The 25,785-nt window shown below is 34.5% G+C and overlaps 1 protein-coding gene across 1 annotated transcript in view; it reads left to right on the top strand.

The window, feature by feature from the left end:
• LOC138694828 (myosin-VIIa-like) overlaps positions 1-25,785 on the top strand; it is an 86,402-nt gene that overhangs the window by 28,322 nt on the left and 32,295 nt on the right. The window contains exons 14-21 of the mRNA XM_069818941.1: positions 495-685; positions 2,545-2,719; positions 4,019-4,069; positions 18,765-18,875; positions 20,630-20,785; positions 23,829-24,017; positions 25,109-25,279; positions 25,396-25,616. Coding sequence (XP_069675042.1) covers positions 495-685; positions 2,545-2,719; positions 4,019-4,069; positions 18,765-18,875; positions 20,630-20,785; positions 23,829-24,017; positions 25,109-25,279; positions 25,396-25,616 — 1,265 coding nt within the window. The remainder of the gene's footprint in view (positions 1-494; positions 686-2,544; positions 2,720-4,018; positions 4,070-18,764; positions 18,876-20,629; positions 20,786-23,828; positions 24,018-25,108; positions 25,280-25,395; positions 25,617-25,785) is intronic.

Genomic DNA, 25,785 nt, shown 5'->3' with positions numbered 1-25,785 from the left:
GTACTTAAAATGGAGCTATTACGTATGCTTCCTATCTAGTTAGAGAGGAAAATATTTTTATGAAGTGATTTAAATATCCTTCTTTCATTAACTGATTATGTTTTTCGTCTTCATTGTTCTGTACATTCTTTTAACACTTGTAGGCTTGACTAGGCTTCGGACAATGAGTGACACCTCTTCAAAACTAGTCAGCAAGGTATTTTTATTATATTAACACAGTAAAGAAGTTATTGTTAATCAGTGAATGTTTTTCGATCAATCGTACCTCTTATTTTTACTTGCACTTAGGCCGTAAAAGTGTAAAAGATATTACAGGCTAGAGCTTCTGCATTCTTGCTTTCAGATATTCAATTATTTACTTTTATACGAAGGAAGAAGTATTTAAAATACTCTATAAACTTAACATGTTGACAAAGAAAACAAGATAATGGTTTCATACTTCTTACACTGCACACACTGTATAGGGAATCTAATTCTGTCTTGTTAACTTACAGTCGGACTGCAGAGATGTTTCCAGTAAAATCTGTCAGCTGGTGCTGGGAAAAGAAGACTATCAGCTGGGACACACCAAAGTGTTCCTGAAGGATGCTCACGACACATTTTTGGAACAAGAAAGAGAAAGAGTCCTCACAAAGAGCATTTTAGTGCTTCAAAGGAGTGTTCGAACATGGGTATACAGGAAACGGTATGATTCTTGTCACTTTTTATTCAGTAGCAGTGCCAGCATTTTAAATTTAATTTTTTGAGTGAGGAAGAGCATTTAGGTGGGCAGAACTTATTCAAGATGGGGACCCCTCCTTGTACCCTCCGCACTGAAATTACTATGGGGAGTATCAGATCGATTGTTTATAGAATTATATTTAATGCTAATAAAAAAGACATGCCAGTATAAATTTTCAGCTTTTTTGTATAACATTTTGATTTTTTCGTGTATGAATCCCTTCTTGACAAAATTTCACGAACAGATTGAACTTGTCTTAATTATGTGTACCGGTATCTATATACAAATATTGCATCTCAAATGTTTTTGTTTCAGCAGTTTCTCAATTGAAGGCCTCCCTGGAAAAAGATGTAACATCAAATTCTTGAATTATGTGATTTAAGTAGAAAAAGTAATTTTCAAACATTTATTTATAACAATAAATTATTGCATTCAATGACTGAATAAACTTGTTTCCTTGATTACTCAAATAGTTGTGGTAGTAAATATAAGCCTAATGAAATATGCCCCAGAAATTATTTTCCTTTCTCCTGAAACATGAATTACAGTTTTGTTGGTTACATACTTATTCCCCTTTACTTTTTAATTTCGCTCTAGAATATGCCATTAGGAAAGTTCAGGATAACAGAGAGGGTTTGGAGTTGAACGGGTTACATTAGCTTCTTGTCTATGTGAATGACATGAATATGCTAGGAGAAAATCCACAAACGATTAGGGAAAACGCGGAAATTCTAGTTGAAGCAAGTAAAGCGATAGGGTTGGAAGTAAATCCCGAAAAGACTAAGTATATGATTATGTCTCGTGACTAGAATATTGTACGAAATGGAACTATAAAAATTGGAGATTTATCTTTCGAAGAGGTGGGAAAATTCAAATATCTTGGAGCAACAGTAACAAACATAAATGACACTCGGGAGGAAATTAAACGCAGAAGAAATATGGGAAATGCGTGTTATTATTCGGTTGAGAAGCTTTTGTCATCTAGTCTTCTGTCAAAAAATCTGAAAGTTAGAATTTATAAAACAGTTATATTACCGGTTGTTCTGTATGGTTGTGAAACTTGGACTCTCACTTTGAGAGAGGAACAGAGATTAAGGGTGTTTGAGAATAAGGTTCTTAGGAAAATATTTGGGGCTAAGAGGGATGAAATTACAGGAGAATGGAGAAAGTCACACAACGCAGAGCTACACGCATTGTATTCTTCACCTGACATAATTAGGAACATAAAATCCAGACGTTTGAGATGGGCAGGACATGTAGCACGTATGGGCGAATCCAGAAATGCATATAGAGTGTTAGTTGGGAGGCTGGAGGGAAAAAGACCTTTGGGGAGGCCGAGACGTAGGTGGGAAGATAATATTAAAATGGATCTGAGGGAGGTGGGATATGATGGTAGAGACTGGATTAATCTTGCTCAGGATAGGGACCAATGGCGGGCTTATGTGAGGGCGGCAATGAACCTCCGGGTTCCTTAAAAGCCAGTAAGTAAGTAAGTACATACTTATTCCAGGGAGGCAACTGTTTTCAGACTTGTGTGCATAATATAAAGTTGGGCTTAGGCTTGTGGCCAAATGAATGAATGAATCAGTTAATCAATGGGTGAATGAAATGAATCAGTTAATCAATCAATGGGTGAATGAAACATAAACAAAGTCCGTTGTTTCTTCCATGTGTTTTGGCATTGTATGTTACTTTTTTTCTTTTATAAGTTTTATAAAGTTGAATTGTTTTAGAACATGAAAATATTTCTGCTATATTGAAATAACTAGGACTGCTATAATCTGTGATTTATAATGTCATTAATATTTTTCATTCGTTTATAGATTCTTGCGTTTGCGGGCAGCTGCATTGACCATGCAGAAATATTGGCGTGGCCGTGGTCCTCGTCTGCAATACAAGTGTGTGAGACATGGCTATCTCAGACTACAGGCTGTCATCCGCTCCAGGGTTCTCAAACACAGATTTGATAATATTAGAACCCATATTTCGAAGTTCCAGGTGAGAGTGACTTCTGATTCACACAAACTGTACTGGTATTGTATAGTCTGTTCTTATAAATACATCATTGTCATTATTAAAACCAATTGGCTTCTCTGTAATGTCACTTGTTACATACATAATCTCCTTTTTCTTTTCCTTCTTCTTCTTCTTCTTCTTCTTCTTCTTCTTCTTCTTCTTCTTCTTCTTCTTCTTCTTCTTCTTCTTCTTCTTCTTCACAGATTTGCTTATACATTTTTTTTTGGTGAAAGCACATCAAAATAATTCGTGATCTAAAGCCTGCCATACACGCACTGTCTTGTTCATAGATAGATAGATAGATTTATTCGTTCCATAATATTCTTACATTTGCTTTATAGCATAGAATAAAGAACATGTCCAATTCTTACATTTAACAATAAAATGCAATACATATAAAATGCAAATATGAAATATGTACAGAATTAATACCTTAATAACAATAATATTTTATACAACGTAATATGTTTACCATTTAATAGTATTATAATATTTACACAGTACTGTGAAATGTCAAGAATTCATCTACAGAATAGAAAGTGTGAGATATTAAGTAATTTTTTAGTTTTACCTTAAATAATGCAGGGTTTTGGCTATGATTCTTGATGTCTTCAGGAAGACTATTGAACATTTTTATCACCATGTAACGTACTCCCCTTTGAAAGCATGATAAATTTGATGATGGCGTATGAAAATCATTCCTTCTGCGGGTATTTATACTATGTATGGCTGAGTTAGTTGGAAAATTTTCTTTATTACATAAGAGGAAATTTATTGTAGAGTACTGTATATGTATTGATTTGTTAAGGTTAGAATCTCTAATTTTTTAAAAAATAATCTACATGATTCTCTAGCCTTTGCTCCAACTATTATTCTAATGGCTCTTTTTTTGTAATAAGAATATATTTTTACTATCTACAGAATTTCCCCAAAATATTATTCTGTAGGACATAATGGAATGAAAATAGGCAAAATATATTGTCTTTAAGATACTGCTGTTTAGAAATTTCATGGATTTAGTTGTACAGATCTAAGTTGCAATGCAAGACAGAACACAATGCAGTCCACAAACCATTCAGTGATTTTTGTCATTTTCCACGTTAGTCTTTTGTTTATATATCAAGTTGGTGAGATACCATATTTTTTATTTTTTTTCATAATATTCTGCCCAAGGACAGGTCTTTCACTGCAAACCCAGCAGTCTTTCCTATTTTCTGCCTTCCTCTTTGTCTCTTTTATCTGTATTTAGATGGAATTAAATATTGTATGCTTTTTTTGCAGGCATATTGTCGTGGTTATCTTGTACGCCAGACAGTCAAGGAGAAATCTCAGGTAAGAACTATTATGTCATGTTTTGTAGCGTTATTCTCTCTCTACTTATTTGTATTCCCTCATTCTTGTGACATCGTCATAAACATGATAATGGTGGAGACACTTTTGTCATATTATACGGTGATTATGTCACTTTTATATAGCAGCATCCACTGTCCAGAGTGATAAAAGAAGTGAGTTCAAGCTCACTTTTAGGACAACACTGGCATATATATTGTAAGAGGCCAGCTACAGCCTGATTCCTGGAACACTGCAGCCTAGTGGCTTATTATTCTTGCCTTGATGTTTTTAACTTTGTATCCTGTTTTGTATGTTAAGATGCTTAAGAGTCTTCTGTAGTCTTCATATATCCTGCAGGGACATTTTCAGTTTTATTCAGGATATTGAACAATAGAGACATCTACAGAGACATTTTTATGACGTGAGGTGAGAAAATGGGGGTACTGGTGGTCCGCTCCCTGCGCGGTCTGCGATGCATGGACTGTTAGAGGAGCAGCGTAGTAGATCCTCAGTCACCATATGGCATTCGCTATAGTCACAAGTCGTGTTACAAAAAGTCATGATTCTTCAAGTGTACAAAGTTAGTGTATAAAGTTCAGTGATTATTGTGTATTTAGGTAATGCCTACCAACAAATTCTTATTGCATGATCATGTGTATATGTACAGTAGAGGCAAAAAAAACTGGACCGACCCTTGTAGCTGATTTCAGAGTCACAGATTCAAATTTTGCTAGTCACAAAACACATTCATCTTGTATAATTAATTGTAAAAATGAAATTCATTGCATTTGTTCGATTCTTACCATCTTTTATTTCCTTCAGTGCCTGAAACTTACAGACGAAAAACCTTTGAGAGTTTTATTTTCATCTTGCATCAATATTATATTTCTACCTCTATTCGGCAAAGATAACTGCGTATTTTTACATTAAATAGCAGTACATACCTCTGGCTTCACTATCCATATTGAAATTACCACAGTTTGACACAATACACAGCACAGGATTCTTATGTATCAGCTACAAGGGTTGGTCCGGTTTTTCTTGCCACTACTGTAAAATACGTACATAAAAGGCAGAAGATCATGTGCGAAAACAAGACGTAAATTTCGAATCAAGTTTTCAAACAGACCTGTGTCTCCTACCGAAACAATTAGAAGATTCGCTAAAAGATTTAAAGAAACAGGCTCAGTGAACAATCGAAAATCAAACCGAAAACATAGAGATGTACGTAAATTTCTCCTGTAAGAACACTACGTTTATTTGGAACTTCGGAGTGTTGTTCATTTGTTTATCAGAAGATCTCAGTTGTGTGTGGAGGAAAATGGGGGCCATTTTCAGCAACGACTGCGAGCACGGTAAGTCCTAATTATTGAACATTTATTGTTAGTACTGTTATGTATTGTAGAAGTGCCGGAGAAATGTTACGTGCTCATCGGAAATCACGCTTAGCAGTGGGCCACAAGCCACCCGCTGTTTTCTCGCCTCACGTCATAATAATGTCTCTGTATCTGTAAAGCAGGAAACCTGTTAAAGTGAGAAACAATTATTGACCAGTAAATTTTACCAGAAAGCTTCTCATGTAAAGAAATTCATCTCAATAAAAGAATAAAATATTGTAATTTATTTAAATATTAGAAATTACATAGTATATGAATATGTAATTCTGTTAGTGACAAAAAGCAACTCTTTTATGTCTCTGGTAAAAATACTAGTAATAGTAGTTTAATGCTCATGGCACTTGGATTTTCTCCATTTGCCTTATGGTACTACCTAAAAATACTAATATAAAAATAAGTAATAGTTTTTAGAATATCATGGATTTCAAGAAATTGTACTTCGTTGGTTGCAGCTCATTTTGGAACACAGACAAAACTTAAGTAAATTATTAATTAATGAGGTCAGACGCAGGTTAGAAGCTGAGGAAACAGAAGTAGCAGGTAGTCATACTCGCATGAAACGTGTTGGAAGAAAAAGAGTTGATGAAAACCTCAGAATGCAGCCAGTGAACTTGCCAAGGCTGCAGAGAACTGAGAGAGATGCAACAGTAGTGTACTCAGGACACAGAAAATACATGAAACGGAACGAAAATAACAGAAATTTTCTGTTATTTGAGCCGTTTAAGGAGTAATATTATTGGAGTAACTGAAAACAAGATATTTGAGAGATATACTTGCACTTACAAGTTCTATAATTACAGTAAAACCTGCTAAAACAGTACCTCCACTCAGTAGGTGCCTCAATAAATGGTATGTCTCTTTCCTGAAACTGACATATTTTTCCGTAAAGCCCATGTAAACATCCCCTCATTTTTTTTTTTTTCAATAATTTTGGCCGGTGTATTATTAAAGCTAGGGGGATACGGTTTATTGCGTGTGTTTGTAATTTTAGTTAATTTTTCCGTACTTAATTATATTTGAATTTCTATTAGATTGGTTGGAGGTGTAATTGTTAGATTAATTTGTATGCGTCAAACGGATTTAAAGTTATTAATTACTTATTCTTCTGTAGCTCATCTTTCATCTTCGAGTGCAATCAGCAGCCAAACAACTCTTATAGACACAGCTCTACTTGATGTCTAGCCATAAACTCATCAAAATTCTATTTCCTTTACCTATATGAAACCAGTAATCACACATTCATATACACCGGTATATACATTAGAATGATAGGATGGTCACGTGCTGCCATTTTCTGAATGGTTGATTTAGCAGAAGTGGATGACATAAGCGGCTAATCTCTGTATTGTGTAACTGATTTGGAAGTGGTTAGCTTACTCTATTGTTTGTAGAATTCTTTTAATTCATGACTCCCTGGCTTAAAAAATTATCCTGCAACTACACACAATACGATTAAAGACGTTCAGGGTCTTAAGTGATATTATTTTGTTTATCACTGTGCCATAGACTCAGGAATATTTAACTTTTCGGAGCTATGATCAGTTCCATCATCAGAGAAGGCGAGGAAGAGAGATCTGTTACCAAGAGCACTTCTCCAGAATTGGATTCCATGAAAATAAAGATTCCTTTGCTTGCCTTCTCTTATGAGGAAGCTGATATGTTGCTTCGTAATGTTAAATGTTCCTACATCAATAACACAACACAAAATGTAAAAGAACTTGTGCCATACTTAACATACTTTACCTACCAGCAAACAAGTTTGTCAAGTTCTCCATGGCAGCGAATGAGGGAGCCTGATCCAAGAAATGTATGAAGTGCCTGTCAATTCAATGTATGTTGTGAAGTATAGAAAAAATTATGGTTTATTTAACGACGTTCGCAACTGCTGAGGTTATATCAGCGTCACTGGTGTGCCGGAATTTTGTCCCACGGGAGTTCTTTTACATGCCAGTAAATCTACTGACATGAGTCTGTCGCATTTAAGCACGCTTAAAGCCATCGACCTAGGCAGGGATCGAACCCACAACCTCAAGCACAGAAGGTCAACGCTATAACGATTACACTACCCAGGCCAACGTGAAGTGAAGTATAGACACCAAATAAAGTTTCTATTGGCTGATGAATGTAAAAATGTTTAGTTAAAGAGAATATGGATATACACAGGCGAGTCATTAAGTTAGAAATCGAAGTTGTGATCTATCTTTCTTAATGAAGTGCCAGAAACCATCACCGATAGATAACAGTGTTATCCAGGTGTCAAGATGATCGATGTGCGCGCAAACGAAAAAGAAGCAACAGTTGCTAGATGGCAGCACGACTGCACTCCATTGTGTGATTTTTATGGGCAAAGGGTCTGTCAGCAAAGGATATTCATAAAGAAATGCTGCTCGTGTATGATGAGCATTGCCTGTCACGTCAAGCTGTCTACAGTTATCTGAAGGGTTGACAAGTATCGAACACCAAGTCGGCTGGTGGGGATTGTCATGGAGGTAAATGTGCAACAACTGGCAACTTTATCCAAGCAGACAGGAAGAAGAGAACAATATGCTAGCCCAGATAGTCACAGATGAATGTATCATTACAAAGTGTGCATCAGTGCTTGGATCAAATCGCCAATAGTATACTCGTGCAGAGATGCCGCCATCTTGCAACTGCTGCTCCTTTGTTTCACTTGTGCGAACATCGATAATAGTGCAATCTAGTGGTGATATCTTCAGGCACCTCATTAAAAAATGTATGTTTCTACTTCCTGACTCTCCCTCATATGAAACAAATGACACTAAAGAATGCTTTCTATAAATAAATTATTTGTGCTGTGTGCTTATTATTTTAACTTGAAAATTGAAAAAGACAGTGACTTGTGAATATTCCTACTCATTGTAATGTACCGGTAGTTTGATTATTCGATAAAATTATCTGCTTTCACATTCCACTTTGGCTTAGCAACCACCTTTGTTAATGATCATTTTAAGGGGAATATCTGGTTACTGTTTGAGGCAGGTTTCACTGTAATAATTGCAAGTACATTATTAAAGTTGTAAAGTGTGTAGTTAATTCAAGCACCATCATAGTCATTTTCTGTTTGTACGATAACATTCAATGCAATATTTTGAAATTGTATTTTAAACTACTGACAACAACGGAAGTGACATAACAAAAGAAAATGAACAGATTTCACAGTAGATACTGAAAAAACTCATCACACGATAAGAGAAATTTACCAACCATTATAGAAATTTTGGACAATTAATGATAAATTTTCTTGAAGAGGAGAGAGACACCAAGTAACGGAAACCCTAGCTCTACTTCTCTGAACTCTGTTTAGTTAGTTGTGTGCAGGAAATAGATATTGCTTAGATCTGACAATAAGAATCCTAAGAGTGAATTTTGATTAGATTACATACTGTGTTAGGTTCCTTCTCAAATAAAAGTGTAATTGTTTTCATGTGTAGACATTTTCTACTATAGTTTGTATTACAGGTGGAGCTTCAGTTATCATCGTTTCATTATTTATTTAATACCATTAAAATTTGATTATTACTGGTTCCCGAAATTATATATACTGCCTATGTTACCGGATCATATACTGGTATATTTCTATTATTGTGAGCAGAATAGTTACATCTGTTGAAATTAGGACAGTTTTCTGTCACTCTTATTACATGTTGGTTTTATTGCTTGCAGTCACTATAATGGGTAAATCTTTTATTTGGTTACGAGGTTTTGTTTCTATACAATATGAAATCACTACATTTTGTAGCGTTTTATAGATCCACTGCCCTTGTGATATAATTGTTAATTTGAATGTCGAAGTTAATAAACAAACATGGCATTCCACCAAAACATGAGATTCGATGTTTAATGAATTTTATAGCATTTCTGTTGAAGTCCTATAAGAAATATAGAGTTAATAATTTTTATTAAATGAATCAATGTGATAATGTTAAGAGATGATCTTTCTTGTAACACATACTTTTGTTCAAAGTTATAACCCAAAAAAAAAGAAAAGATATTTATATATCGCTGTTCTGGAAGAACAATGACGCAACTGCAAAATTGGAGTGAATATTAAAAATACCTCTATCTGATTAGTACTATTTAAAAGTAACCAAAAATTATAATATTTTGCTTTATTTCGATTGTCATAATATACATATTTTTTAATATTTATATTCACTTACACAAGCATTTATATGAAAATAAGATTCTATTTTTTGCTTCTCCTGAAAAACATTCCGGTTCTATACTGCTCTTACGTTATTGTTTCTCCAGAACAGCGATATGGATGAATATTATTTTAGAAACAGTTAATTATCACTACATATAATATGGTTTTAAATGACTTCATTACCATCGTTTCAATAACCTTTGCAGTTTTATAAATGAATGAACGATGATAATCAAAGCTCTACTGTAGGTCTACTTAAGATTGTAGGTTTTGAAAAGTGTGTTGACAATTAATTTATTCTCAGATATCGCACATAACATAAAAATCCGACTTCTTTTAACATGCAAATCATAGTGAAGAAAATGTTACATTCTTAGTTTTTGAATAAAATTGTAAAGTATTTAATATTAGTAATTCAAACTTTAATGTTCTCAAATTTTTTACTTTTCCTACAACAAAGAAGAGTCCATGTAAAAACCTTTAACTGCATTTTTTAATTAGGTGCTCAGTATAATACCCTGTACCTATATAACACAGATTTCTACTGAAAGTAACTCATATATAATATACTTTGTTGGTTCCTATTGTAAAAATTACTTTTCTCAAGAATATTTTAAGTATTTGTGATAGCCTATATGTTTATCTTTCTTCCTAAAACATTTGTCTATTAAGTGTACCGGTTTGTTAATTTAATCAATTCACTGCAGCCATTTATTTTTTAAGAATACGATGGAAAGTAAACATTTATAAATGCATTGTGAAATGACAAGTTCCTTTCAATGTCCAGACTTACACCTTCCGCCATTTCTTCTTCATCCTGTCCTGTGATCAGTTTGATCACATTTCCCTCCCCGGGCGTATATAGTACCTAAGAGGTTACGTCCATTTTCGGCTTTCTCCCTTCAAAATTTTCTAGAGCTCCTTCAGTGGAGCAGCGTAATCTGGAGTGAGACAAGTGGCCAATATGCTTGGAGGTCACCTATTCAGTTTCTTTCAGCCCCGAACCCTTTGCAAGGACGTGTTTTGCGTACTGTACCTTTTAAATTTCTCCTTCCACTTCTCTTTCAATTTAATTCAAAACAAACAAGTCCTAATAGTAGTATGGTAGTGATAGTAGCAGAGACAATGTCAACAGGGAACACTTCAGTGGACTAAAGGCCATCCAAAGTTAACCTGTGTTCATCCTTCCCCCCCCCCCCCCCTACCGCCATTCTACATATGTTCAAAGTTCAACTGAAAAAATGGCTTACATCTTTCAGTCTACGAGAGAAATTCTATTGTGATATTTAGTTTCCGGTAACTTATCTACAATGTAATTCATATTGTTGTTTTGCTGCATGAACAAAAGCGCAGTTCACCTTCTCCAACCACAATTCAGTGATTGGAGTTATGTGCAAGTCGAGCAAAGTGGAAGACAATGCATCACAATGGCAGTTATAGCAAAATTTAACTTAAAATTCACTCATTAAAAATATTTGGTTTTAGCATATTAATTATGGCCAATTTGACGGTGCAAAAATAAATAATCCCTGTAATGGACGAGACTTTCACTGTAGTTTATTTTTGTTTAGTGTCTAGGTATTGTGCAGATGAAAAACAAATCATATACCAATCAATACCATACCAGTATATATTGGAAATAGAAACATTTGCCTTGGCACTAATTTCGATAACACTCTCAGTGATGTGGGACATAAGGATGAAAGGAAAGTTTCCCTTCTTCATTAAATTCTGCTCATCTGAATGCCCCTCCCCAAATTAAAAATGCATAGTGCCAACATTGAGTAGACGTACCGTAGTAGTACCTATACCTAGTAAAAGTAATCATAAGCAGTACTGTAATATTTTACACATTTCAGCTATATTTGTATATATTTTCTTTATAATTATATGTGTGCCTTATTTCCTTATTTATTGAATAAGGTATCATTTTCATAAGAATTACTAGTCTAAAAACGAAGAGATTATATTGTTATGTTGTTTTAATAAAGTTACTTTATAGATCAATACCGGTAATAATTATTGTTACATTTACAGAAAGCGTGTAACTTAATATAAGCTAGGTACATTAGCTAAGAATGCAATAACCTTTTGTCTGTCAGTTGTGATTATTTAAATATATTTAACAGATATTAAATTATAGCATTTAAGATAGCATAATTTCTTGTTAAGGTTAAACATAGTTTAATTTTCAATTATATTTGTTATGCTCTTGTTCAGCATTAAATTTTAGTGATATTAAATTACAGAAATCAAACATATTTTTCTTACCACATTTTGCTTCGTATATACCCGTACATTCCTCTTACCTTGTACTACTGTAGTATGTATGTATTTATTTACACTGCAAGTGGGCAGCACCCGGTGGCAGTCGTACAAACAATATAAACAATACACAATATAAATATACAATTAGATACACAATACAATTATACACAATAATTACAATTAATAATAATACATAAAATAACCTATTTAATAAGTGAATCTAGTTTTACATTACAACCTACATATACATAGGCCCTACATAAGTTTTACATTGGTATTGATAGCAATCTTTCACTTTATTCTCATCTCACTCACTGTACTGGCACTATGCCACATTTCACTGACACTTTAGAACACATTTCTTTGACACTATAAATTATCACTGATTGAAACTATTCACTGCACTGTAAACCATAAATTCACTGACTCACCACACTTCACTGATACAGCAGTTTAAATAAGACAAACATACTTAGTCATACTTATAAACAGAACTACATTTAAACTAAATATTTCCAGTCTAAGATCCTCTTGCAAGCTACTTTTAAATAATTTACAATTCAAACCAAGGGAGTACGGTAATTCGTCAGGCTAAATAAATACATGTACCGTTTATTTGTACGAGAAACACCTCAGAACTAGTAAATATAGTAGCTTAAATTGTTCAAATTTAGAATTATACTGACTAAAAATTCATTCTTAGCTCATGTCTGATGCTCAGCTTCAGTCATGAAAGAGAATAGAAAAAGTTCTTTGAATACAGTACTCAATGATACGTGAGTCATTTTCAACTCTTCCTCCAGAATTGCGTCACTGATTGAGAACAGATAAATGTGACAATGCTTAATATATTCTAAAACATTCCGGAGTTGTCTACTGATTACTTTCTTTGAAAAGAAAGTAAAACAATGGGTTCAGAGTCGCATATTTAGGTCGTTTCTCGTCTAACTTTCCTTCATATCATCCCATCTTATTGGAATTCTGCCTTTCAGAAGTCCCCTCCTCAGAAATGAAATTTCTCATACTACCAGACAGCAGAGATCAGAAAGTTCTTAGTCGACATAATATATGGCGTTTCCAAGCAATCAATTAACCATCCAGAAAAATCAACTAAGTAATCACTCAACATATAACCAGCAAACTGTCTGACCACTTATCCTACTAACCAAGAAACCTATTAATTAGCAAGCAAACAAAATAACCGACCAACTCACCTAACAACCGAACAATCAACCAGACATCCAGCATTCTTTTAAATAAGCCCAACATTTTAATTTAGTTGTTCTCTTAGTAAAATTTAAAAAATCAGAAACTAAATCTTAATTTTGGTATTATATATCAACGAAAAAAAGTGTAACTGAATTACTCTAATTATGGATCAATATTAATTAATATTCAACTTGTTAATTAAATTAATTTGAATCGTAATAAATTTAACTAGTTGTAGGCCTACGCAATTAATTTAGCATACACAGTTAATACATTACATTTCTGATAGGGATCGTTTATATTAAGGAGCACTTCAGTCAAGTCCAATTAAAGTATCGCAGAACTTTAAAATAGTAAAATATTTCGGTTTTTTTCGAAAGAAACTTTACTGGCACTTCTTAATTATACATCAACATTGTTCTCCCATCACACTCAAGTCTCATCCATTTTTGTATTGACATTCTCTGGTGTATGCACAGTTAATTTATACCATTTTATTTTATCTGTGAACTAATTACTATGATTAAAGATCAAGGGAAAAGCCTTACACAAAATATATCTGTGATGACGTGTGATATATTAATCACTACGTTTTAGATAATGTTGACAGAAGGTGGAGTTTCTGGATTCTGCACTATTTCTGATTTGATCTCTGTAGGCCTATTTATCATTGGGTGGGACTTATGTCTTCTAGGAGTTATTGTCAGCAGTGATGTCAAGCAATAATAATGCCAATTACATGTTAATCTTTAAATATATAAATCTTTCACTTTGTTTATGATAACTGATAATGATCGGCCTTAGATTATATCTATTGTCAGATAAAATAACAAAGTAAGTCAAAGTCTTTATTGTAGTAGTGCGAAATGCAAGCAACTCTTCTTTCCTCATTGCACAATTATTGGCTATTAATTTTCTCTTTCTGGTTAATATTTATTTCATAATCGTCATCCACCATCTCTTCCTCCTCCTCATCATCACCATCATCATCATTGTTATTATCATACTGGTAGCGGTATTTATTCTCTCTCTCCTTCTTCGTAAAATGTTTAATAATAATAATAATAATAATAATAATAATAATAATAATAATAATAATAATAATAATAATAATAATAATAATATCATCATGACTGTTATCATTACTGTACCACCATCATAGTCATCATCATAATCCTCCTCCTTCCTGTTCTCATCATTTTCCTCCTGCTATCTTGCTAAGTTTTCTTCTTTTCTTGCTAATCTCTCTAATCTTTCTCTTGGTACAGTACCTTTCCTCCTCCCCCTCTTGATACTCTTTCTCCTCCTTTTCCTCCTATTAACTCTCTAGATTCTTCCTGTTACCCCGTTCCTTCTCCTTCTCTTTCTTTCTATTCCTCACGCTGCTAACCTTCCTTCTCCTCCTATTACCCTTTCTCTACCTATGGTTCCCTTCCTTGTCCTCCTGCTAACTTTTCTCTTCCTGCTTTTATTGCTATTTTTTCTTTTTCTTCTCCTGGTACTTTTCCTTCTCTTGCTAACCTTTCTTCCTGGTTCATCTTTTACTACTCTTCCTCCTTCTTCTGTTAACCTTTCTCAGCTGGAAGATGTGTTTGCCTGCTTATTGGTTTGATTTTTTCCGAGGTTTTCCCCAACCATAAGGCGAATGTAACATAATATATGGCGAATACTCGATATTGTCTTGTCAAATACTACCATTTTTGCTATCACGAATTCCATTCACACTAAATAACCTAGTAGTTGATAGAGCGTCATTAAATAAAACTAATAAGCTTTCTTGTCCTCTTCTTGGTACCCTTTTTCCTCCTCCTGGTACCCTTCTTCTTCTCTTGATACATTTTCTCCTTCTTCTGGTATCCTTTCTCCTTCTTCTGGTACCCTTTCTCTACCTCCTGATACCCTTTCTGTTTCTCCTCCTCTTGGTATCCTTTCTCTTTCTTCTGGTATCCTTTCTCATTCTGCTTCTGATACCCTTTCTCCTCCTCCTCCTCCTCCTCCTCCTCCTTCTGGCAACCTTCCTGTTTCTCCTCCTCCTGGTACCCTATCTTCTCCTTCTGTTATCCTTCCTCTTTCTCCTCCTGGTAACCTCTCTGTTTCTCCTCCTTCTGGTACCGTTTATCCTTCTGTTATCCTTCCTCCTCCTCCTCCTCCTCATACAACCCTTCCACTCCTGTTGTTACCTTTCCTCCGGTTTTTCCCCTGTTAGTCTTCCTCCTCCTTACCTTGATAATCTTCCTCCACCTCCTAATGCTACCTGTCCCTGCTTCTTACTCTGCTACTCTTCCTCCTCCTCCAGTTAATCTTTCTCCTCCACCTTGTTACTCTTCCTCCTCCTGGTACCCTTTTCTCTCTTCCTGCTGGTGCCCTTTCTCTTTCTTCTGGTATCCTTTCTCCTTCTGCTTCTGATACCCTTTCTCCTCCTCCTTCTGGCAACCTTCCTCTTGGTACCCTTTCTTCTCTTTCTGTTATCCTTCCTCTTTCTTCTCCTGGTAACCTTTCTGTTTCTGCTCCTGGTATCGTTTATCCTTCTGTTATCCTTCCTCCTCCTCCTCCTCTTCCTCCTCATACAACCCTTCCACTCCTGTTGTTAGCCTTCCTCCGGTTTTTCCCTTGTTAATCTTCCTCCTCCTTTCCTTATTAATCTTCCTCCTCCTCCTAATGCTACCTGTCCCTGCTTCTTACTCTGCTACTCTTCCTCCTCCTCCAGTTAATCTTTCTCCTCCACCTTGTTACTCTTCCTCCTCCTGGCACCCTTTTCTCTCTTCCTGCTGGTGTCCTTTCTCTTTCTTCTGGTATCCTTTCTCCCTCTCCTCCTCCTCCTGGTAACCCTTCTGTTTGTGCTGTCCTGGTATCCTTTCTTCTCCTTTTGTTATCCTTCCTCCTCCTCCTCTCATGCAACCCTTCCACCTCCTGTTGCTACCCTTCTTCCGGTTTTTCTCCTGTTACTCTTCCTTCTCCTTCTCCTACCCCTCTTGTTAATCTTCTTCCTCCTCCTAATGCTACTCTCCCTCCTTCTCCTACACCTTCTGTTATTACTCTTCCTCCACCTGGTACCGGTAGGCCCACTCTTTCTCCTCCACCTTCTCTTATTACCTTTCCTCCACCTCTTCGTTTTATTCCTCTTTCTTTATAAATCCCGTCATCGTCGTTACCATGTTCACTGATCATCATATTAATCATTATTACTATCATCGTCATTGTAATACTGATTCTCATTTTCCTCATCGTCTTATTCTCCTCCTCGTTCTTAGCTTTGTCATACTTACCGTCGTCATTGTTATCACTGTATTCATCCTCGTCATTATTATCGTACTCATTCTCGCTCTCTTCGTCTTTTCATCCTCATCTTTCTCTTCCTTCTCCTTGGTCGATTTTGTCATACTCACTATCATCGTCATCGTAAATTCTTTCCCTCCTCTGCCCTCCTTACTTTTATCATCCTCTTCCACCTGCTACTCTTATTCCTTTTTTCTTGCCATTTTTCTTCCTCTTTTGTCTATTCTTCCTTTTCCTTCTCCTTCTCCTCTTCCTTCTACTTTCCCCTCTGTTACCTTTCCTCCTCCTCCTGCTACCCCTGATCACATAAATATCAGATTGGCCATTCCCATGTTATGAAATGATAACATATAAAAGAGAACAACCATCAGGATTGCTACTGTCGATTGGTAACGACCACTAGATGGAAATAAATTTGCCCATTCAATTTAAATGAGAGTTATAACATGACTTCTTTTCCAGTCGCTAGATGGCACCATAGTGAAATTGATAAAGGTTGTTGCCTTCAAAGCCCAAAAGGCTGATCAATCTGTTATATGTGATCTGTGCTGCAACCCATTCTCCTTCCCCTGCTACCTTTCCTTCTCCTCTTCGCTATGTTCCCCTCCTTCATCAACCTCGTCATTATCGTTATCACACTCACTAGTCATCACCATTATCATCATCATCGATGCTCTCAGTTCTTTCTATTCTCATTCTCTTCTCACCTCCACCAACTTGTCATCCTTGATGACTTTGTCATGGGATGCGAGATTCGCAGTTTTAAACCCGACCAAAGGCGAGTTAAACTTTTATCATGACTTTCTTTCGAAGAGAACTAGTCAAATCTGGAGGTAGCACATGAAGTGTCTGTGACATTAATTTCAATTTAATTTCGTACAAAATTTCCCACTAATGTTATTGTTTGAAAATTAAAATTGGCTTTATATTAGATTATTATTAGTATTATTATTATTATTATTATTATTATATTATTATTGTTATTATATTATTATTATTATTATTATTGTTATTATTATTATTATTATTATTATTATTATTATTATTATTATTATTATTATTATTATTATTATATGCTCAAGTTAAGATTGTTAGACTTTTCAATTATGTAAGTACAGTAATCATTAGTCAGGTACTGGTATAGTTCCACTCTCGTTGAAGCGGTGGCATTTGCATTAACAAATCCAGTAGATCAAACTTTAGTTCAAAATCAGAATGTGGAGGTTTATCTTCTTCCTTCAGCAATTTTGTGTGTGTGTGTGTGTGCGTGCGTGCGCGCGCGTGCGTGCGTGCGTATGTGTGTTTTTTTTTTTTTCCTGGTGGATGTCAGTTTTCTCTTGTTTTAAATTTATTCTCTTGTATCGTGCTGACTACAAGGTATATCATCTTGCTACGTATGAATATTCAATATTCCTAGTCCTCACAAGAGTGGCCTCAGAACATCCTACTGTAAGTCTTGCAAGATCATCATACAACTATTATTACCTTGGTCGTCATCATCACTACTGTTCCCGGTATTGTAATCATCACAAATGTTGTAGTCATTGACTTATGTATAATTCCTTTTGTCTTTCGTACCGCTATTTAAGTATCAGAAGTTTGACTTATGGGTGTGTTACTCTTCAGCACTTGAGTTTTGAACCCTATACATTCTTTTTTAATTATATTGTGACTGTTATGTGTTTACTTAATCTTGGATACTGGCATGTTTACTTACTTTGTTTTTGTCTGTATTTTCTGCTACCCATTACTGACTAATAAACAAATTACACATATTTATTATGGTTTGTACCTTTATGAACGGAATTAAACATGTGTTTCACATATTTACTTCAATTTAGGGCAGTACCGGTAGTCTATTCTATTTATTATTTGAAATGTGACATACCGATATGTACAGTAAAATTTATCTTCATCAAATATTGTTTGTTTAATTTTTATTTCATCTTCATAAAAGAGTTATGCACTTGTGCCTGCCACCATATTGATTTTGGGCGTCCCAAGCTTCTCTGTCTCTTCACTACATATTGTATCGTTTATTGGCGATTTTACTGTTGGGTTGTTTATTTAAAAGTTCCTTCCATTTATGGTACTTCTGTAATTATGTTTTTATTCAGTGAAATAATGTGTAGTTATTTCCTGTTATCTTCATTTTATTTTTCGTTCATTGGCACCCTGCCACGTGTTTTATAATTTTAATTGCTGTTTTCACATCCATAAAGCATTCTGATTTTTATAAATTAATATAGGTATTTAAAATCCCATGTTACAGTGCCTGACGGTTTGTGTTTTGTGTTCGTACGACAAAAGGATGTACATTTTAATTGCCTTTCATAGCATAATGCATCTGTATTGAAAAGAATTCTTGTTTTTACAGTTCCGAAAGAGAAGACTTCAAGAACTTTTGCAACTGAGGAAGAAGGAAGAAGCAGAACTTAAGAAAGCTGGACATAAGAACTACAAAGAACTTGCTGAACAAAATTACCAGGTAAAATATACATATTAGAATTTTTGTGTTATTTACATACTTAATGGTTTTTAAGGAACCTGGAGGTTCATTGCTGCCCTCACATAAGCCCACCATCAGTTCCTAACCTGAGCAACATTAATTCAGTCCCTACCACCATATCCCATCTCCCTCAAATTCATTTTAATATTATCCTCCCATCTCCGTCTCGGCCTCCCCAAAAGTCTTTTTTCTCACACTATATGCATTTCTGGATTCACCCATATGTGCTACATGTCCTGTCCATCTCAAACATCTGGATTTAATGTTCCTAATTATGTTAGGTGAAGAATACAATGCGTGCAGTTCTGTATTGTGTAACTTTTTCCATTCTCCTTAGCTTCATCCCTCTTACCCCAAAATATTTTCCTAAGCACCTTATTCTCGAACACTCTTAACCTCTGTTCCTTTCTCAAAGTGAAAGTCCAAGTTTCACAACTATACAGAACAACCAGTAATATAACTGTTTTATAAATTCTAACTTTCAATTTTTTTTAGAGCAGACTGGATGACAAAAGTTTCTCAACCGAATAATAGCAGGAATTTCCCATATTTATTCTGCGTTTAATTTCCTCTCAAGTGTCATTTATATTTGTTACTGTTGCTCCAAGATATTTGAATTTTTCCACCTTTTCAAAGAATAGATTTCAAATTTTTATGTTTCTATTTCGTACTATGTTCTGGTTACGAGCAGGGCGCGAATGAATGGGGAGGGATGGGGAGGAATTTCTCCCCCTATTGGAAAGTTATCCCCCTCTCATAAATTCATATTAACATCCCTGCCAGGGATAACTTCTATCCCCCCTCACAATATATAATTTTTTAATACAAGTCGATGTCATATCCAGGCCTTGTACACTGGTTTCTGACAAATAAATATTATTATTATTATTATTATTATTATTATTATTATTATTATTATTATTATGTACTTTATAAAGTATAAAGTAAGCAAAGAAAATAATATTGGTGTATTATCATCACCGGCAAGCTGACAACAATCAATAACTTAGGAATTACACATCTTATCTTAAGCCTGCTCATGGATATAATTATTATTATGATCAAGATGCAAGACAAGCAACTCAGTGCAATCAAGCATTGAGCTGTATCGAATGAGGATAATAATAATTTTATGTATGGCATTCTGTATCTAGGATTCTATCCCTCCCCTCATCAGAAATCTTAATTCGCACCCTGGTCACGAGACATTATTATACATTTTGTATTTTCGGGATTTACTTCCAAACCTATCTCATTACTTGCTTCAAGAAAAATTCCCGTGTTTTCCCTCATCGTTTGTGGATTTTCGCCTAACATATTCATGCCATCCGCATAAACAAGCAGCTGATGTAACTCGTTCAATTCCAAATCCTCTCTGTTTTCCTGGACTTTCGTAATAGCATATTCTAGAGCAAAGTTAAAATGTAAAGGTGATAGTGAATCTCTTTGCTTTAGTCTGCAGTGAATTGGAAAAGCGAGAATTTTTGTGTGTATGTACAGGGTATTTAGTTACCAGTACACATTTGCATCATAACTGAAATTTATATGACATTTCAGATATATGGAAATAATAAACTTGTATATAATATTTATGTATTTCATTTCAACGTACAAGCTTTATATCTTAAATCATTCCGTATGAAAATATTTTTGTCATGAAACATAAGTATTCCGTATGCTTTCACTACAGAAACTCGTTATTGAGAATGTATTATTTTATTCCTTCTGTGCAGAAACGTCTACTTGAACTGGACAAAGAGGTGAAAGATTTTGAACCAGAAAACACACTTGACATGGATGATGAGCCTCCAGACGTTGACAAGATGTTTGGATTCCTTGATCCAGAAATAAGTGACCGTAATAATGCATCTTCCATCACTGCATTTGGAGTAAGTTAATCAGATTTACCTTCAGTCACTAACTTTACTTTCGTTTGATGATCTCATATACCTTCAATGTATGCACTTGAGTGTCAAGTTGTTCTGTAGCATGATAAGTTATCGTATTACAAGGTCTGTGTTGTCACAGACTAATGGTACGGTATCATTAAATGTTTTGTTTTCCACGCCCTAATGTTAGTGTATTCTGATATTAAAGTGTATTCATTTCATATTTGTTTATTTTACTTCAACAAATGGTTCTAAATATTCCCGCTTCAAAAAAGTTAACTGATAAGGCAATCAGAGATTCTCCATCAGTTGACCATTTTCTTCCAAGAGACAGCATGTTATATTCGTCCATAATCTAAACTAATTTTCTTCCATTTTATAAGTTCATCTACTGTTTTGGTATTTGTGTCTTTCTACCTCCTTTAATTCCATTTTTCTAATTAAAATTCAATGGACGTGCTTTGTTGCGGTAAGTACTACATTATTGTGATCGGATATTTCTTTATTTATTTGACTTAAAATCGAATTTAACTTTGCTGGTTCACTACTTCGTTGCACAATATTTTATTTCAAATTAAACTTAATATTTTCAGGTCAGTATTCTTTGAACAGTCTTCTATTTAAAATAAAACTTAGTACCTTCTGTTTAATATTCTGGTGAAGAGTCTGTGATTTCCAATAAAACTTAATCTCTCCAGTTTATTTCAGTATTTTCTTACATAATTCTCTGCAGTTCAGTGTTTTGTTGCACAATCTTTGATATTGAAACTTAATCTTTCTGATTCAATATTTTTTGCACAGTATTTGATCAGTAGTTCTTGAATTTTTAAAATTGAAAATTAAATTAATTCTTTGGTTTTCCTTATATCAAAGTGTTTGATTTTAAGTTATACTTAAGCTTTTAGTTTACAGTAGTATTTTTTCAGTTCTTGACTTCAGACTAAATTTATTAGACAAGCTCAAAAGTCTTGTTATAAATTGCTACTTATTTGTCTTTCAATTGTTACACACGAGAGATTTGTTTACATCCAATGTTAGTACCTTTTGAAGCACGTTTTAAGAAGCATGTAACTGCATATATATCGCGTGTGTGTGTATGTGCTTGTGGTCGTGTGTGCGCAGAATGTACGACAACAAAATCGGAATTCGAGTGAGAATATTTCTGCATTTCTAGTGGAAGAAGACGTGAATGAGAAGTTGACAGTAAAGAAATATGTGAAGTGGAAGTTGAAGTATTGGTCGTACTAGCCTGGCATCAAATTTGTTCAAGAGATTCAATGCTGAAGACACAAGCCTTGAAGATAAATTTTGTTCAGTATGACCGTCTGCTGTACAAAGTGAGGTTCTATCCACCAAGCTAAAATAACAGATAACTTACTGGCACTAGCCAGCATCCATGAATTATTGGTAAGTCTTGTTCCTTCTGAAGACTTAATCCATCATCACGTCCACCATCTTGGGATAATGTCGAAATCCCAACAACATATGAGTTAATCTACAGGCAACTACGCGTCATGTCTGCAAACAAGTCCTGATGATTTCGTTTTGGAGAAATGATTCTTTTTGCATAATTGCTGCAAGAAAAGACAGTGGAAATTCTCTGATGAATAACCTTTCAACCTGACTGCCTACGTCAACATGACCTCTACATCTGAATGGATGGATCACATTTCGTTAACAGTGAAGAGCATAGACTATGAAGAAGAAGAAGAAGAAGAAGAAGAAGATGATGATGATGATGATGATGATGATGATGATGATGATGATGATGATGATGATGATGATGATGATGATGATGAGCAGTTAGACGTAGTCATTTAGGGCGTAATGTGATGCATTGTGATCTGTGATATTACGAAGGTTCTATGTGCTATGAACTTGTCCCACATGGTGGTTCTCTTAACATCAAGCTCTGCTCTAAATAACAGGATCGAATACACGAACTGTTTGAGCGTCACTACTCAGCTTTGATCAAGAGAAAGTGTGCACTTCTTCAACAAGATGATGCTGCAAAACACCAGACAATATTTGCTCAGGGAAAAATTCAAGAATTAAGTGGAATCGCAGTGCTGCTTCAACCAGTATACAGTTCTGATTTTGCGCCATGTAAATACAGTTTCCAGTCCATGGCAGCAGTTGTACAAAAATGGCAGTTCAATGCACTTGTTATAAATGTCTGTCGAAAGCTTTTCGCCACCTAATCGAAGGATTTGTATCTTCAACAAATTCGGATTATAGCAGAGAAATGAGAGAAGTAACTGAAAATAACTGATTTTGTTTCATGGATTATCTCAGGTTTTTGTTAATGTATTTATCGTTAAATTATGTAAAAAGCTATGGCAAGAAATTCTGAGACAGTCTGATAATATGTCTGGTTCAGTAATTACTTCTACAGTTTTTGATTCCAAAACAAATTTTATCTTTTTTTTTTCTAGTACAATATTGATAAAATTCTTAACGTGGAGATTTTTTTTTTAGTACCTACCATACGTACTTCATTAAGTTAAACACATGTGAAATTTATTTTATATATTTAATTATTATCTTAAATGAACATAAAATATTATCACTTTTATAAGAAACATACGCAAGTCCGCTTCTTTCTTCTCTATTTAATTATTACTTAATATTGTTAGTTGTAATAAATTTACTTTATCTTATTTTCACAAGGATTACAATATTGAATTATAAATAAACTTAAAAATTAAATGAACATAATATACTTTCTGTGTATACTGTATAATACCGGTATATGAAATGTAATTTAGTAAATAATTTGAATTGCTATCACATAGCACACAATTCAGATATGAAAATTACACTTTTGTTAATGGAAATTTCTTAAATTATTTTCGTTCACTCTTTTTATAAAACTCAATATTAATTGAAAATCTTGACAGCATTTATCTTCTATCGGAAAATAAGAAAGGCCAATATTATAAAACTAACATTTACTTATCTTCGTAGTGTTCTTTGATTTCCTATTCTATTAATGACTGGATGAATGTATATCAACATTTTAATTAATATTTGTTGCCGGCAGGAAATGAGCCTTGGAAGACATGACCAGGAAATACTACAGATGCCTCAGAGTCAAGACAATACAGAGCTGGCTGAATTTAACTTCAGAAAGTATGCAGCAATGTATTTCTGTGGAAATATCAATTACCAGTATTCCAGAAAACCCATCAAACATTCGCTTCTGGATCTTCCACTTCCAGCAGATCAGTTGGTAAATAAGAATTTAATGTTGCCCTTATTGGAGTGCTGCTATTAAAATACACCATCTATTATTTTACTTAAAATTTAAGCTGGGATAATGTGTAAATAATCTGTGGCCATAAATTAAAACTTTATCATTTACTTTCTCCACATACAGTTGTCTGGTAATTTCGTATTATTATTTCTGCTTGATAATATTATGACTGTTACTGTTCGATCACAATAGTTGGTAGATTTGAACTGAACTGAAAAAAAAAGTGGAGTTACCGTTCAGTCACGTTTGGGGATTCACTGATCTCAAATGCAGGAGGAAAGAAAGGGAGGAGACAATGCGAGTTGCGTCACTATCATATTCATTGTGGCAGCTGACCCTCTCTATGGATTTGAAATAATCATTTTTGGCTTATGTTCTAGTTCATCGTCCACACCTGTGGAGTAACGGTCAGCGCATCTGGCCGCGAAACCAGGTGGCCCGGGTTCGAATCCCGGTCAGGGCAAGTTACCTGGTTGAGGTTTTTTCCGGGGTTTTCCCTCAATCCAATACGAGCAAATGCTGGGTAACTTTCGGTGCTGGACCCCGGACTCATTTCACCGGCATTATCACCTTCATATCATTCAGACGCTAAATAACCTAGATGTTGATACAGCGTCGTAAAATAACCCAATAAATAATCTAATTCATCTTTGAAATAAATTAATTTTTTTGAACATGAGGAATTTCTCTTCGAATTATTTGGAGAGGTGAAGCCCCTCTATAAATTTTATTGAAAGAGCAACGCCTCTGGCTGTATAAGTTAAGGAGAGATATTGTGCCTTGTCCACACAAGGTCAGCACCTATGCTTATACATATTTTGTTTGTTTTTTTTATTGTATTTGTTTACAAATTACTTTAAATGGTCATAAATGAAATTTATTAATTTATTAAATTGTCGGCAATAAATCTCTCAGCTCATATTTTTATTCCTTCAAATTCAGTAAAATAAATTATTTCCCTTCTTACACAACATGAAGACATGGGGCACAGAAGTAGAGTTTACAAGTTTTTATAAAGATTTGAAATTCTTGTTTCTCGTCATTGAAATGTATTATAATTTTTTTAGGCTGCCAAAGCATTGTGGGTTACTATTCTTCGGTTTATGGGTGATCTCCCAGAACCTCGTTATGATGTCGAAGCACAAGATAACACACCTGTGATGACGAAGATTAATCAAACACTGTCGAGGAATTTTGTCAATAGCAAGGAATATAAGGATGCAGCTAGACAATTACAGGTTAGTAACTTCGTATGAAACATATAGTATTAATTTACGTACAAATTTATCGTCATATTTTTCATTGAATATATTCAGTTAAAATATATACAGATACCGGTACTTCCTATTTACAGGAAGAAGAAATGGCATTCAAAAATTTGTCGCCTGCAGAAAGACGAAAAATGATATCTATGACACTGAAACGCAAGAACAAGTTGAATGAAAATGTGCGAGGTCTGTTCCAAGATGAAAGTGCTGTTAACAATTACACTGTTTGGCTGGAAGGACGACGAACCTCCAACTTGGAGAAACTCCACTTCATTATAGGTCATGGTATCTTAAGGACTGAGCTAAGGTGAGTCACAGAGTTGGATCTCAGCTACTTAAATTTAATTTCATATCTAACGAAGCACATTAACCTCTTAGGTTCTGTAGTATAGTATACTATACTTCATACATGCATTTAGTTTCAAATTTGTCAATAGATGGAATCGTTATCAATCACTATTTCTGTGCTTTTCAAG

The sequence above is a fragment of the Periplaneta americana genome, chromosome 1, assembly GCF_040183065.1.
Source record: "Periplaneta americana isolate PAMFEO1 chromosome 1, P.americana_PAMFEO1_priV1, whole genome shotgun sequence".
NCBI lineage: Eukaryota > Metazoa > Arthropoda > Insecta > Blattodea > Blattidae > Periplaneta > Periplaneta americana.
This window is presented reverse-complemented; position numbering and strand designations above follow the sequence as displayed.